General features: G+C 42.5%; 1 protein-coding gene across 1 annotated transcript in view; it reads right to left on the bottom strand.

Moving 5' to 3' along the window:
• The window catches only part of LOC139753732 (uncharacterized), a 144,730-nt gene that overhangs the window by 16,235 nt on the left and 112,202 nt on the right, over positions 1 to 16,293 (bottom strand). Inside the window, exon 3 of the mRNA XM_071670521.1 lies at positions 12,306 to 12,352. Within this exon, the coding sequence (XP_071526622.1) occupies positions 12,306 to 12,352 (47 nt within the window). The remainder of the gene's footprint in view (positions 1 to 12,305; positions 12,353 to 16,293) is intronic.

Genomic DNA, 16,293 nt, shown 5'->3' with positions numbered 1-16,293 from the left:
TTCAGATGATGCTCTCACTACACATAACGTTCCTTCAGATGATGCTCTCACTACACATACGTCCTTCAGATGATGCTCTCACTACACATAACGTCCTTCAGATGATGCTCTCACTACACATAACGTCCCTTCAGATGATGCTCTCACTACACATAACGTTCCTTCAGATGATGCTCTCACTACACATAACGTCCCTTCAGATGATGCTCTCACTGCACATAACGTTCCTTCAGATGATGCTCTCACTACACATAACGTTCCTTCAGATGATGCTCTCACTACACATAACGTTACTTCAGATGATGTCCTCACCACACATAACGTCCCTTCAGATGATGCTCTCACTACACATAACGTCCCTTCAGATGATGCTCTCACTACACATAACGTTCCTTCAGATGATGCTCTCACTACACATAACGTTCCTTCAGATGATGCTCTCACTACACATAACGTTCCTTCAGATGATGCTCTCACTACACATAACGTTACTTCAGATGATGCTCTCACTACACATAACGTTACTTCAGATGATGCTCTCACTACACATAACGTTACGTCAGATGATGTCCTCACTACACATAACGTTCCTTCAGATGATGCTCTCACTACACATAACGTCCCTTCAGATGATGCTCTCACTACACATAACGTCCCTTCAGATGATGCTCTCACTACACATAACGTTCCTTCAGATGATACCCTCACTGCATATAACGTCACATCAGATGAGCATCATTGAATTTTGGGAGAATAAAAAGATTTTTTGGAAGGAGGTAAATTAAGTGCGTAAGACAAGAGAACAAATGGGAGCGTCGGTGAAAGGGACTAATATGGAAGTAATAACAAGTAGTGGTGAAGTGAGGAGATGAAGTGATTATTTTGAGGGTTTGTTGAATGTGTTTGATGATAGAGTGGCAAATCGGGGTGGTGTGCGAAGTGAGAGGGTTAGGCAAAATGGTTTGGTGAACAGAGAAGATGTAGTGAAAGCTTTGCGGAAGATGAAGCCGGCAAGGCGGCAGCTTTGGATGGTATTGCAGTGGAATTTTTCAGAAAATGTGGTGACTTCTTGATTGGTTGGTAAGGATATTCAGTGTATGCATGGATCATGGTGAAGTGCCTGATGATTGGAGGAATGCATGCATAGTGCCATTGTGCAAAGGTAAAGGGGATAAAGGTGAGTGTTCAAATGACAGGGGCATAAGTTTGTTGAGTATTCCTAGGAAATTATATGGGAAGGTATTGATTGAGAGGGTAAAGGCATGTACAGAGCATCAGATTGGGGAAGAAGAGTGTGGTTTCAGAAGTGGTAGAGGATGTGTGGATCAGGTGTTTGCTTTGAAGAATGTATGTGAGAAATACCTAGAAAAACAGATGGATTTGTATGTAGCATTTATGGATCTGGAGAAGGCATATGACAGAGTTGATAGAGATTCTCTGTGGAAGGTTTTTAAGAGTATATGATGTGGGAGGTAAGTTGCTAGACTAAGTGAAAAGTTTTCACCAAGGACGTAAGGCATGTGTACGCGTAGGAAGAGAGGAAAGGGATTGGTTCCCAGTGAATGTGGGTTTGCGGCAGGGGTGCAGGACGTCTCCATGGTTGTTTAATTTGTTTATGGATGGGGTGGTTAGGGACGTGAATGAAAGAGTTTTGGAGAAAGAGGTAAGTATGCGGTCTGATGAGAGGGTTTCGGAAGTGGGTCAGTTGTTGTTTACTGATGATACAGCGCTGGTGGCTGATTCGGGTGAGAAACTGCAGAAGCTGGTGACTGAGTCCGGTAAAGTTTGCGAAAGAAGAAAGCTGAGAGTAAATGTGTATAAGAGCAAGGTTATTAGGTTCAGTAGGGTTGAGGGACAAGTTAATTGGGAGGTAAGTTTGAATGGAGAAAAACTGGAGGAAGTGAAGTCTTTTAGATATCTGGGAGTGGATTTAGGAGTGGATTGAACCATGGAAGCAGAAGTAAGTCACAGGGTGGGGGAGGTGGCGAAGGTTCTGGGAGCGTTGAAAAATGTGTGGAGATGTTGGAGGACAATATGGGGTGTGAGGTGGTTTGATCGAGTAAGTAATGAAAGGGTAAGAGAGATGAGTGGAAATAAAAAGAGTGTGGTTGAGAGAGCAGAAGAGGGTTCTTGAAATGGTTTGGACACATGGAGAGGATGAATGAGGAGAGATTGACCATGAGGATATACGTGTCAGAGGTGGAGGGAACAAGGAGAAGTGGGAGACCTAATCGGAGGTGAAGGATGGAGTGAAAAAGATTTTGAGCGATCGAGACCTGATCATACAGGAGGGTGAAAGGCGTTCAAGGAATAGAGTGAATTGGAACGATGTGGTATACTGGGGTCGACGTGCTGTCAGTGGATTGAACCACGGAATGTGAAGCGTCTGGGGTAAACCATGGAAAGGTCTGTAAGGCTTGGATGTGGAAAGGGAACTGTGGTTTCGGTGCATTGCACATGACAGCTAGAGACAGAGTATGAACGAATGTGGCCTTTGTTGTCAGATCCTGGCGCTGCCTCGCTTGGGGGGGGGGGGGGGGGGGACGCTACTTCGTGTATGGCGGGGTGGCGAAGAAAATGGATGAAGGCAGCAAGTATGGGTATATATATGTGTATATATGTGTATATATGTATATGTCTGTGTATGTATATGTTGAAACGTATATGTATGTATATGTGCGTGTGTGGGCGTTTACATATATATATATATATATATATATATATATATATATATATATATATATATATATATATATATATATATATATATATATAGATAGAGAGAGAGAGAGAGAGAGAGAGAGAGAGAGAGAGAGAGAGAGAGAGAGAGAGAGAGAGAGAGAGAGAGTTGGGGTGAGAGAGTATCAGTAAATTTTAGGGAGAATAAAAAGATGTTCTGGAAGGAGGTAAATAAAGTGCGTAAGACAAGGGAGCAAATGGGAACTTCAGTGAAGGGCGCAAATGGGGAGGTGATAACAAGTAGTGGTGATGTGAGAAGGAGATGGAGTGAGTATTTTGAAGGTTTGTTGAATGTGTTTGATGATAGAGTGGCAGATATAGGGTGTTTTGGTCGAGGTGGTGTGCAAAGTGAGAGGGTTAGGGAAAATGATTTGGTAAACAGAGAAGAGGTAGTAAAAGCTTTGCGGAAGATGAAAGCCGGCAAGGCAGCAGGTTTGGATGGTATTGCAGTGGAATTTATTAAAAAAGGGGGTGACTGTATTGTTGACTGGTTGGTAAGGTTATTTAATGTATGTATGACTCATGGTGAGGTGCCTGAGGATTGGCGGAATGCGTGCATAGTGCCATTGTACAAAGGCAAAGGGGATAAGAGTGAGTGCTCAAATTACAGAGGTATAGGTTTGTTGAGTATTCCTGGGAAATTATATGGGAGAGTACTGATTGAGAGGGTGAAGTCATGTACAGAGCATCAGATTGGGGAAGAGCAGTGTGGTTTCAGAAGTGGTAGAGGATGTGTGGATTAGGTGTTTGCTTTGAAGAATGTATGTGAGAAATACTTAGAAAAGCAAATGGATTTGTATGTAGCATTTATGGATCTGGAGAAGGCATATGATGGAGTTGATAGAGATGCTCTGTGGAAGGTGCTAAGAATATATGGTGTAGGAGGCTAGTTGTTAGAAGCAGTGAAAAGTTTTTATCGAGGATGTAAGGCATGTGTACGTGTAGGAAGAGAGGAAAGTGATAGGTTCTCAGTGAATGTAGGTTTGCGGCAGGGGTGTGTGATGTCTCCATGGTTGTTTAATTTGTTTATGGATGGGGTTGTTAGGGAGGTGAATGCACGAGTTTTGGAAAGAGGGGCAAGTGTGAAGTCTGTTGTGGATGAGAGAGCTTGGGAAGTGAGTCAGTTGTGTTGTCGTTCGCTGATGATACAGCGCTGGTGGCTGATTCATGTGAGAATCTGCAGAAGCTGGTGACTGAGTTTGGTAAAGTATGTGAAAGAAGAAAGTTAAGAGTAAATGTGAATAAGAGCAAGGTTATTAAGTACAGTAGGGTTGAGGGTCAAGTCAATGGGGAGGTAAGTTTGAATGGAGAAAAACTGGAGGAAGTGAAGTGTTTTAGATATCTGGGAGTGGATCTGGCAGCGGATGGAACCATGGAAGCGGAAGTGAATCATAGGGTGGGGGAGGGGGCGAAAATTCTGGGAGCCTTGAAGAATTTGTGGAAGTCGAGAACACTATCTCCGAAAGCAAAAATGGGTATGTTTGAAGGAATAGTGGTTCCAACAATGTTGTATAGTTGCGAGGCGTGGGCTATGGATAGAGTTGTGCGTAGGAGGGTGGATGTGCTGGAAATGAGATGTTTGAGGACAATATGTGGTGTGAGGTGGTTTGATCGAGTAAGTAATGTAAGGGTAAGAGAGATGTGTGGAAATAAAAAGAGCGTGGTTGAGAGAGCAGAAGAGAGTGTTTTGAAATGGTTTGGGCACATGGAGAGAATGAGTGAGGAAAGATTGACCAAGAGGATATATGTGTCGGAGGTGGCAGGAACGAGGAGAAGTGGGAGACCAAATTGGAGGTGGAAAGATGGAGTGAAAAAGATTTTGTGTGATCGGGGCCTGAACATGCAGGAGGGTGAAAGGCGGGCAAGGAATAGAGTTCATTGAATCGATGTGGTATACCGTGGTCGACGTGCTGTCAATGGATTGAATCAGGGCTTGTGAAGCGTCTGGGGTAAACCATGGAAAGCTGTGTGGGGCCTGGTTGTGGAAAGGGAGCTGCGGTTTCGGGCATTATTGTATGACGGCTAGAGACTGAGTGTGAATGAATGGGCCCTTTGTTGTCTTTTCCTAGCGCTACCTCGCACACATGCGGGGGAGGGGAATGTTATTCCATGTGTGGCGAGGTGGCGATGGGAATGAATAAAGGCAGACAGTGTGAATTGTGTGCATGTGTATATATGTATGTGTCTGTGGGTGTATATATATTTGTACATTGATATGTATGGGTATGTATATTTGCGTGTGTGGACGTGTATGTATATACATGTGTATGGGGGTGGGTTGGGCCATTTCTTTAGTCTGTTTCCTTGCGCTACCTCGCAAACGCGGGAGACAGTGGCAAAAAAAAAAGAATATATATATATATATATATATATATATATATATATATATATATATATATATATATATATATATATATATATATATATAAATATATATATATATATATGTATATGTATATATATATATATATATATATATATATATATATATATATATATATATATATATATATATATATATATATATATATATATATATGTATATATAGATAGATAGATAGATAGATATAGATATAGATATGGATATTATCCCTGGGGATAGGGGAGAAAGAGTACTTCCCACGTATTCCCTGCGTGTCGTAGAAGGCGACTAAAAGGGGCGTGAGCGGGGGGCTGGAAATCCTCCCCTCTCGTTTTTTTTTTTAATTTTCCAAAAGAAGGAACAGAGAACGAGGCCAGGTGAGGATATTCCCTCAGAGGCCCAGTCCTCTGTTCTTAACGCTACCTTGCTAACGCGGGAAATGGCGAATAGTATGAAAGAAAGAAAGAAAGATATAGATATAGATATAGATACAGATACCATGTCTTTACTCCTATGTGTATGCACACACACACACACACACACACACACACACACAACCTAAGCCAGGTACCATAGATCGACCAGCCACGAGAGAAGGAGGATCACCTGGGAGCAGTGAGATGACGTGATGCATAGCCAGGTGACGGTTCTGCCTCATGGCTACTGAGGGTGGGTTGTGAGATATGATTACGTATATGAGAAGCAATGGTCTTGTGAGGTAAGTGGCATGCCTGCTGCCGTGTGCCGTAAGGTAGGTGGATTGAATGTACGACTATAGGTTATAGATGTCTTTGAGAAGGATCAGATATATAGTGCACAGAGTTAAGTGGTTGATATTGTTGTTAAATTGGCCAGGGTCTCTGCCTAGCGCGGGTCTTTCTCCTACTGACGGCGCTGCTCCAGCTGGGTAACCTGACGAGAGACAACAGACAGTTGTGGACGGGGTAGCCAGACGAAGCACGTGGCTTGGTGAGGGGAGGTGTAGGAATTTGGGGTGAAAGACAACTGACTTGGAAAATTTATCTTATCTTATTCATACACGTAAGGTCATGGTCGCATACGGACTATCACGTGATAAAGGAGTGGAGGTGAAAAATATTCATGGTGAGAACCTGAGTTCAATTGGTAAGTTAGTCATGGGAAGATCATTGTCATGGGTGATATGGATAGATGGGTAGGAGACGGCATGGTAGATGAAATGATAAGTAAGGATGAGTCTCAGGTGAGAATGATAATGTTGAAAGATGTAGCCAAGACTTTCATCACCGGGAGGATGTCAGTGTTGCAAATATATACTATTAACACAACGATGTGTATAGATATACGTGGTACAGGTACAGAGATGATGGGATAGGTATGAGTATCCCTATGTTTTTGGTAAGAAAGTATGCAATAGGTCGAGTATATGATGTCAGGTCTGTGAGGGGGTTTGGTGGTGACTTTTCCGATGCGATGACAGTGACAGGTATTTTGTTAACCTACTGTTGTAGTTGGTCTGAAGCGAGAGATTCCAGTGGACTAACAAGAAGGATAGAAGCTTTGGTTGACTGATGAAACTGTAAACCTTAACAAAACTTCCAAGTGAAATCATTATAGCGAGAGCTGAGATACATTGATGAAACGGTAGAAAGTGAGATCTGGATGACGTGGAGTCAAAGTTAAGAGTGCGAGACAGCTAGCCAGGGAGATGTGTGGTACTGGAGAGAGTGTGAAGGACCAGACACTTCATTGTATGGTGGTGGAACGAGAGTTTAAGGTTGGTAGGTGAATGAGTTCAGAGGAAGAAGCTGAGTCTGCCAGAGTATGGTGATGAATGGATGGTATACTGTCTAATACGATGCCTGAAATAAGATAATTGAATACTACGTACGGCTGGAAGAATGAAAAGGTAATGAAGATCTTAGCGAAGAAAACGAAAATCCAAGGATAGCAAATAAGTTGGAGAAGGAAGGTGCGTGTGAAGAGAGAGGCTGGCATACAGCTGTGGGCAAGTTGTGTTAAGATATGTTTGTATTATTAGACAGAATGCCTTTAAAGGGTAATTGTGGAAGAGGATTTAAATACTGGTGGGTCGGGATCAGAGCCCAGTAAGGTACAGTATAGGTTCGTGGGAGACACTACAAGGTAAGTAATAATATGCGGAATATGGAAAAGTTAGGAGTTTAAGAAGGATGGCAAGTGAAAAGTGTAGCTTAAGCTGCAGTTGGATGGATCTGACAAATGTATCCACCTGTAAGATTAATACCTCATAACCTTCACCTTCAACACACTGCCAGTCCTACTGAGTACATACAGAATTTACCAACTGAAAATAACATCACACAGAGCATCTACACTGACGGCTCTAATACCTCTGCCAACGGGAAGGCTAGAAGTCTTGCCGTGGTAACCTAACCTAGTTTTAGTATATCAGAGAAGAATGTTAGATTCAGGATTATGCATCTGCCACACAAACTGAATTTTCGCCATACTCATCGCTCCTGAGCTTGCAGAAACTACAATCACAGAAACTTTGATTCTCGCTACTTGTCCTTGCAAACGTAGCTGGTGGAAGGATGCAGATCAAACTATTGTGGATTTCTTTTCACGTATGTCTCGAGGAACATGTTGATATTTGATGGTTTAGCCAAATTGGCACAAGATAAAGAGGCTGAACAAACATTGGACTGTCAGTTAGATATCTTAATATTCATTATCAAGGAAGAACTAACAGATTTGTCTGAAGCCAATACACCAGTGTAAATAGACGAAATAGATACAGTTCCCATCAAAATGATGAAATGTGTCCAGTTGAGTATGCGTTAGGCAAGAAACATCAGTAGGCTACATGACGGTGTAGATCCAAATTTTGGACTAGGCTATTGGTATTACTGGCACTTTGATCCATTTGAAATATTATTCATTTATTTCTTTTTTATTTGCTTTCTCGCTGTCTCCCGCGTTAGCGAGGTAGCGCAAGGAAACAGACGAAAGAATGGCCCAACCCACCCACATACACATGTATATACATACACGTCCACACACGCAAATATACAGACCTATACATCTCAACGTATACATACATATGCACACACAGACATAGACACATATACACATGTACATAATTCATACTGTCTGCCTTTATTCATTCTCATCGCCACCTCGCCACACATGAAATAACAACCCAGTCCCCCCTCATGTGTGCGAGGTAGCGCTAGGAAAAGACAACAAAGGCCCCATTCGCTCACACTCAGTCTCTAGCTGTCATGATATAATGCACCGAAACCACAACTCCCTTTCCACATCCAGGTCCCACAGACCTTTCCATGGTTTACCCCAGACGCTTCACATGCCCTGCTTCAATCCATTGACAGCACGTCGACCCCGGTATACCACATCGTTCCAATTCACTCTATTCCTTGCACGTCTTTCGCCCTCCTGCATGTTCAAGCCCCGATCACTCAAAATCTTTTTCACTCCATCTTTCCACCTCCACTTTGGTCTCCCACTTCTCCTCGTTCCCTCCACCTCTGACACATATATCCTCTTGGTCAATCTTTCCTCACTCATTCTCTCCATGTGACCAAACCATTTCAAAACACCCTCTTCTGTTCTCTCAACCACACTCTTTTTATTACCACACATCTCTCTTACCCTTACATTACTTGCTCGATCAAACCACCTCACACCACATATTGTCCTCAAACATCTCATTTCCAGCACATCCACCCTCCTGCGCACAACTCTATCCATAGCCCACTCCTCGCAACCATACAACATTGTTGGAACCACTATTCCTTCAAACATACCCATTTTTGCTTTCCAAGATAATGTTCTCGACTTCCACACATTCTTCAAGGCTCCCAGAACATTCGCCCCCTTCCCCACCCTATGATTTACTTCCGCTTCCATGGTTCCATCCGCTGCCAGATCCACTCCCAGATATCTAAAACACTTCACTTCCTCCAGTTTTTCTCCATTCAAACTTACCTCCCAATTGACTTGACCCTCAACCCTACTGTACCTAATAACCTTGCTCTTATTCACATTTACTCTCAACTTTCTTCTTTCACACACTTTGCCAAACTTAGTCACCAGCTTCTGCAGTTTCTCATATGAATCAGCCACCAGTGCTGTATCACCAACGAACAACAACTGACTCACTTCCCAAGCTCTCTCATCCACAACAGACTTCATACTTGCCCCTCTTTCCAAAACTCTTGCATTCACCTCCCTAACAACCCCATCCATAAACAAATTAAACAACCATGGAGACATCACACACCCCTGCCGCAAACCTACATTCACTGAGAACCAATCACTTTCCTCTCTTCCTACACGTACACATGCCTTACATCCTCGATAAAAACTTTTCACTGCTTCTAACAACTTGCCTCCCACACCATATATTCTTAATGCCTTCCACAGAGCATCTCTATCAACTCTTTCGTATGCCCTCTCCAGATCCATAAATGCTACATACAAATCCATTTGCTTTTCTAAGAATTTCTCACATACATTCCTCGAAGCAAACACCTGATCCACACATCCTCTACCACTTCTGAAACCACACTGCTCTTCCCCAATCTGATGCTCTGTACATGCCTTCACCCTCTCAATCAATACCCTCCCACATAATTTACCAGGAATACTCAACAAACTTATACCTCTGTAATTTGAGCACTCACCTTTGTCCCCTTTGCCTTCGTACAATAGCACTATGCAAGCATTCCGCCAATCCTCAGGCACCCCACCATGAATCATACATATATTGAATAACCTTACCAACCAGTCAACAATACAGTCACCCGCAATACCATCCAAACCCGCTGCCTTGCCGGCTTTCATCTTCCGCAAAGCTTTTACTACCTCTTCTCTGTTTACCAAATCATTTTCCCTAACCCTCTCACTTTGCACACCACCTCGACCAAAACACCCTATATCTGCCACTCTACCATCAGACACATTCAACAAACCTTCAAAATACTCACTCCATCTCCTTCTCACATCACCACTACTTGTTATCACCTCCCCATTAATCCCCTTGACTGAGGTTCCTATATGTTCCCTTGTCTTACGCACTTTATTTACCTCCTTCCAAAACATCTTTTTATTCTCCCTAAAATTTAATGATACTCTCTCACCCCAACTCTCATTTGCCCTCTTTTTCACCTCTTGCACCTTTCTCTTGACCTCCTGCCTCTTTCTTTTATACATCTCCCACTCATTTGCATTATTTCCCCTGCAAAAATCGTCCAAATACCTCTCTCTTCTCTTTCACCAATAATCTTACTTCTTCATCCCACCACTCACTACCCTTTCTAATCTGCCCACCTCTCACGCTTCTCATGCCACAAGCATCTTTTGCGCAAGCCATCACTGCTTCCCTAAATGCATCCCATTCCTCCCCCACTCCCCTTACGTCCTTTGTTCTCACCTTTTTTCCATTCTGTACATTCAGTCTCTCCTGGTACTTCCTCACACAAGTCTCCTTCCCAAGCTCACTTACTCTCACCACTCTCTTCACCCCAACATTCTCTCTTTTTTTGTTAAAACCTCTACAAATCTTCACCTTCGCCTCCACAAGATAATGATCAGACATCCCTCTAGTTGCACCTCTCAGCACATTAACATCCAAAAGTCTCTCTTTTGCGCGCCTATCAATTAACACGTAATCCAATAACGCTCTCTGGCCATCTCTCCTACTTGCATACTTATGTATATCTCTCTTTTTAAACCAGGTATTCCCAGTCACCAGTCCTTTTTCACCACATAAATCTACAAGCTCTTCACCATTTCCATTTACGACACTGAACACCCCATGTATACCAATTATTCCCTCAACTGCCACATTACTCACCTTTGCATTCAAATCACCCATCACTATAACCCGGTCTTGTGCATCAAAACCACTAACACACTCATTCAGCTGCTCCCAAAACACTTGCCTCTCAGTGTCTTTCTTCTCATGCCCAGGTGCATCTGTACCAATAATCACCGTTCTCTCTCCATCAGCTTTCAGTTTTACCCATATCTATCTAGAGTTTACTTTCTTACACTGTATCACATACTCCCACCACTCCTGTTTCAGGAGTAGTGCTACTCCTTCCCTTTCTCTTGTCCTCTCACTAACCCCTGACTTTACTCCCAAGACATTCCCAAACCACTCTTCCCCTTTACCCTTGAGCTTCGTTTCATTCAGAGGCAAAACATCTAGGTTCCTTTCCTCAAACATACTACCTATCTCTCCTTTCTTCTCATCTTGGTTACATCCACACACATTTAGACACCCCAGTCTGAGCCTTCGAGTAGGATGAGCACTCCCCGCGTGACTCCTTCTGTTTTCCCTTTTAGAGAGTTAAAATACAAGGAGGGGAGGGTTTCCAGCCCCCCGTTCCCGTCCCCTTTAGTCGCCTTCTACGACACGTAAGGAATGCGTGAGAAGTATTCTTTCTCCTCTATCCATATGAATTGCAAATTGGCCAGCTGTATGAACACACATTCGGACACTGTGTCTTAGACTTTGAAGAACTATATTTTCTTTAAGATTAGGCTCAAACAAACCTGCAAGAAATGGCACAGCACCTAGTTGTTCATGATAGAATGCCAGAAAATCTGAGTGTACCCACTTCTTGTATCGACTAGATGAGTTTACTACATGGGCAGATTGTAACCTTATGTAAGGAATGAAAACGTTCGAACAACTTATGTCATTATCATCTGGCCACTTGGGTCTAACAAAGACCCTTTCTGACCTTCGTAATCCATTTGGTTACTGCTCACACGGTGAGTATGGCCCATACTTTAAAAATGCTGTTGAGACCAGCAACATGTACTGTAAGGGTGGGTGGGTGGAGGTAGGGTAGGGGAAGTGGCTAGAACTAAGAAAGTTAGTGAAAAGTTAATTGCTTGCGGTCTCTGCAAGCTTAAGAGTGATGAGTATGGCTACAATTAACAATATAGTTCCAAAGATGGTTACCTAGTCACATATTCTAACATTTTCCTCCAGTACATTTGGTCTCAGATGAAAATAGCAGCACTTCCAGCTTTCCTGGTACCATTTTGGAAATTATGTAATTCTTCAAGAGTACTGATATTGTCAACGTGTTGATGGTGAGGAGTGAATGTAATTAGGTTTTTGTGTACAGAGGAAGTATGGTGATGTCATCTGATGTTATGTGCCAAGGTGACGGTCGGAAAGTATTGTTGCTTCCTTGTGTCTTACCTTGTCGTCGGCGGGGAGGGCGGAGGTCAGCCACAGCTGCCAACTTCCTGAAATATGATAATACCCATAAAGTATGTGTTGGACATGTGGCATCAAGCATTATGGTATTACTGCAATTACTGCAGATAGTATGTCACTTGACAAACCAAATACAAGAAAATATTCTTATCTTGTTAAGTCAGATGTGTTCACTCATAACCTTATGCTGGAGCCTCATGAGGATAGAATGGACTCCAGGGAAAGGAAGTATATATATATATATATATATATATATATATATATATATATATATATATATATATATATATATATATATATATATATATATATATATATATTTTTTTTTTTTTATACTTTGTCGCTGTCTCCCGCGTTTGCGAGGCAGCGCAAGGAAACAGACGAAAGAAATGGCCCAACCCCCCCCATACACATGTATATACATACGTCCACACACACAAATATACATACCTACACAGCTTTCCATGGTTTACCCCAGACGCTTCACATGCCCTGATTCAATCCACCGACAGCACGTCAACCCCGGTATACCACATCGCTCCAACTCACTCTATTCCTTGCCCTCCTTTCACCCTCCTGCATGTTCAGGCCCCGATCACACAAAATCTTTTTCACTCCATCTTTCCACCTCCAATTTGGTCTCCCTCTTCTCCTTGCTCCCTCCACCTCCGACACATATATCCTCTTGGTCAATCTTTCCTCACTCATCCTCTCCATGTGCCCAAACCACTTCAAAACACCGTCTTCTGCTCTCTCAACCACGCTCTTTTTATTTCCACACATCTCTCTTACCCTTACGTTACTCACTCGATCAAACCACCTCACACCACACATTGTCCTCAAACATCTCATTTCCAGCACATCCATCCTCCTGCGCACAACTCTATCCATAGCCCACGCCTCGCAACCATACAACATTGTTGGAACCACTATTCCTTCAAACATACCCATTTTTGCTTTCCGAGATAATGTTCTCGACTTCCACACATTCTTCAAGGCCCCCAGAATTTTCGCCCCCTCCCCCACCCTATGATCCACTTCCGCTTCCATGGTTCCATCCGCTGCCAGATCCACTCCCAGATATCTAAAACACTTTACTTCCTCCAGTTTTTCTCCTTTCAAACTCACCTCCCAATTGACTTGACCCTCAACCCTACTGTACCTAATAACCTTGCTCTTATTCACATTTACTCTTAACTTTCTTCTTCCACACACTTTACCAAACTCAGTCACCAGCTTCAGCAGTTTCTCACATGAATCAGCCACCAGTGCTGTATCATCAGCGAACAACAACTTACTCACTTCCCAAGCTCTCTCATCCCCAACAGACTTCATACTTGCCCCTCTTTCCAAAACTCTTGCATTTACCTCCCTAACAACCCCATCCATAAACAAATTAAACAACCATGGAGACATCACACACCCCTGCCGCAAACCTACATTCACTGAGAACCAATCACTTTCCTCTCTTCCTACACGTACACATGCCCTACATCCTCGATAAAAACTTTTCACTGCTTCTAACAACTTTCCTCCCACACCATATATTCTTAATACCTTCCACAGAGTATCTCTATCAACTCTATCATATGCCTTCTCCAGATCCATAAATGCTACATACAAATCCATTTGCTTTTCTAAGTATTTCTCACATACATTCTTCAAAGCAAACACCTGATCCACACATCCTCTACCACTTCTGAAACCACACTGCTCTTCCCCAATCTGATGCTCTGTACATGCCTTCACCCTCTCAATCAATACCCTCCCATATACTTTACCAGGAATACTCAACAAACTTATACCTCTGTAATTTGAGCACTCACTCTTATCCCCTTTGCCTTTGTACAATGGCACTATGCACGCATTCCGCCAATCCTCAGGCACCTCACCATGAGTCATACATACATTAAATAACCTTACCAACCAGTCAACAATACAGTCACCCCCTTTTTTAATAAGTTCCACTGCAATACCATCCAAACCTGCTGCCTTGCCGGCTTTCATCTTCCGCAAAGCTTTCACTACCTCTTCTCTGTTTACCAAATCATTTTCCCTAACCCTCTCACTTTGCACACCACCTCGACCAAAACACCCTATATCTGCCACTCTATCATCAAACACATTCAACAAACCTTCAAAATACTCACTCCATCTCCTTCTCACATCACCACTACTTGTTATCACCTCCCCATTTGCGCCCTTCACTGAAGTTCCCATTTGCTCCCTTGTCTTACACACTTTATTTACCTCCTTCCAGAACATCTTTTTATTCTCCCTAAAATTTAATGATACTCTCTCACCCCAACTCTCATTTGCCCTTTCTTTCACCTCTTGCACCTTTCTCTTGACCTCCTGTCTCTTTCTTTTATACATCTCCCACTCAATTGCATTTTTTCCCTGCAAAAATCGTCCAAATGCCTCTCTCTTCTCTTTCATTAATACTCTTACTTCTTCATCCCACCACTCACTACCCTTTCTAATCAACCCACCTCCCACTCTTCTCATGCCACAAGCATCTTTTGCGCAATCCATCACTGATTCCCTAAATACATCCCATTCCTCCCCCACTCCCCTTGCTTCCATTGTTCTCACCTTTTTCCATTCTGTACAGTCTCTCCTGGTACTTCCTCACACAGGTCTCCTTCTCAAGCTCACTTACTCTCACCACCCTCTTCACCCCAACATTCACTCTTCTTTTCTGAAAACCCATACAAATCTTCACCTTAGCCTCCACAAGATAATGATCAGACATCCCTCCAGTTGCACCTCTCAGCACATTAACATCCAAAAGTCTCTTTCGCACGCCTGTCAATTAACACGTAATCCAATAACGCTCTCTGGCCATCTCTCCTACTTACATAAGTATACTTATGTATATCTCGCTTTTTAAACCAGGTATTCCCAATCATCAGTCCTTTTTCAGCACATAAATCTACAAGCTCTTCACCATTTCCATTTACAACACTGAACACCCCATGTATACCAATTATTCCCTCAACTGCCACATTACTCACCTTTGCATTCAAATCACCAATCACTATAACCCGGTCTCGTGCATCAAAACCACTAACACACTCATTCAGCTGCTCCCAAAACATTTGCCTCTCATGATCTTTCTTCTCATGCCCAGGTGCATATGCACCAATAATCACCCATCTCTCTCCATCAACTTTCAGTTTTACCCATATTAATCGAGAATTTACTTTCTTACATTCTATCACATACTCCCACAACTTCTGTTTCAGGAGTATTGCTACTCCTTCCCTTGCTCTTGTCTTCTCACTAACCCCTGACTTTACTCCCAAGACATTCCCAAACCACTCTTCCCCTTTACCATTGAGCTTCGTTTCACTCAGAGCCAAAACATCCAGGTTCCTTTCCTCAAACATACTACCTATCTCTCCTTTTTTCACATCTTGGTTACATCCACACACATTTAGGAAGATGAAACACGATAAGTTTCTAAGTGCAGTTTCATGTAATGATCACATCGTCAGGGGAGATACAAGAATGAGACAGAAGACAGAACAGTCAGTTGATACACAAGGAAGAGACGTAGCTAGGACGCCATTGGTAAACAAGCGTTACTGGATTGTGGTGTTCAGGTTGGTGGTGTTCTGTTCTTTTGTATTTCAGTTTAGTAGAGAATGTTAAGCTCAGAAAATTGGTATGGCGTTGGGTAACCCTCTTCACCAGTATTAAGTAATCTTTACATAGAATTCTTTGAAACAAAATTACTAAGGGAAATCTTACCGTTTAAGGGAATTTGGTTTAGGTATGTATATTATGTTTTTTGTATTTTGCCATCAAACGAAAATTTACAAACATTTCTTCGTTTACTTAACGATTTAGTACCTTCCATCAACTTTACTGTGGAAGTGGAAAATGACTGTGTGTTACCAATTTTAGATTGCATGATCCATAGGGATAGAAACATTTTTAGGTTTAGCATATACAGAAAACCCAC

The sequence above is a fragment of the Panulirus ornatus genome, chromosome 15 (assembly GCF_036320965.1).
Source record: "Panulirus ornatus isolate Po-2019 chromosome 15, ASM3632096v1, whole genome shotgun sequence".
Lineage (NCBI taxonomy): Eukaryota > Metazoa > Arthropoda > Malacostraca > Decapoda > Palinuridae > Panulirus > Panulirus ornatus.
This window is presented reverse-complemented; position numbering and strand designations above follow the sequence as displayed.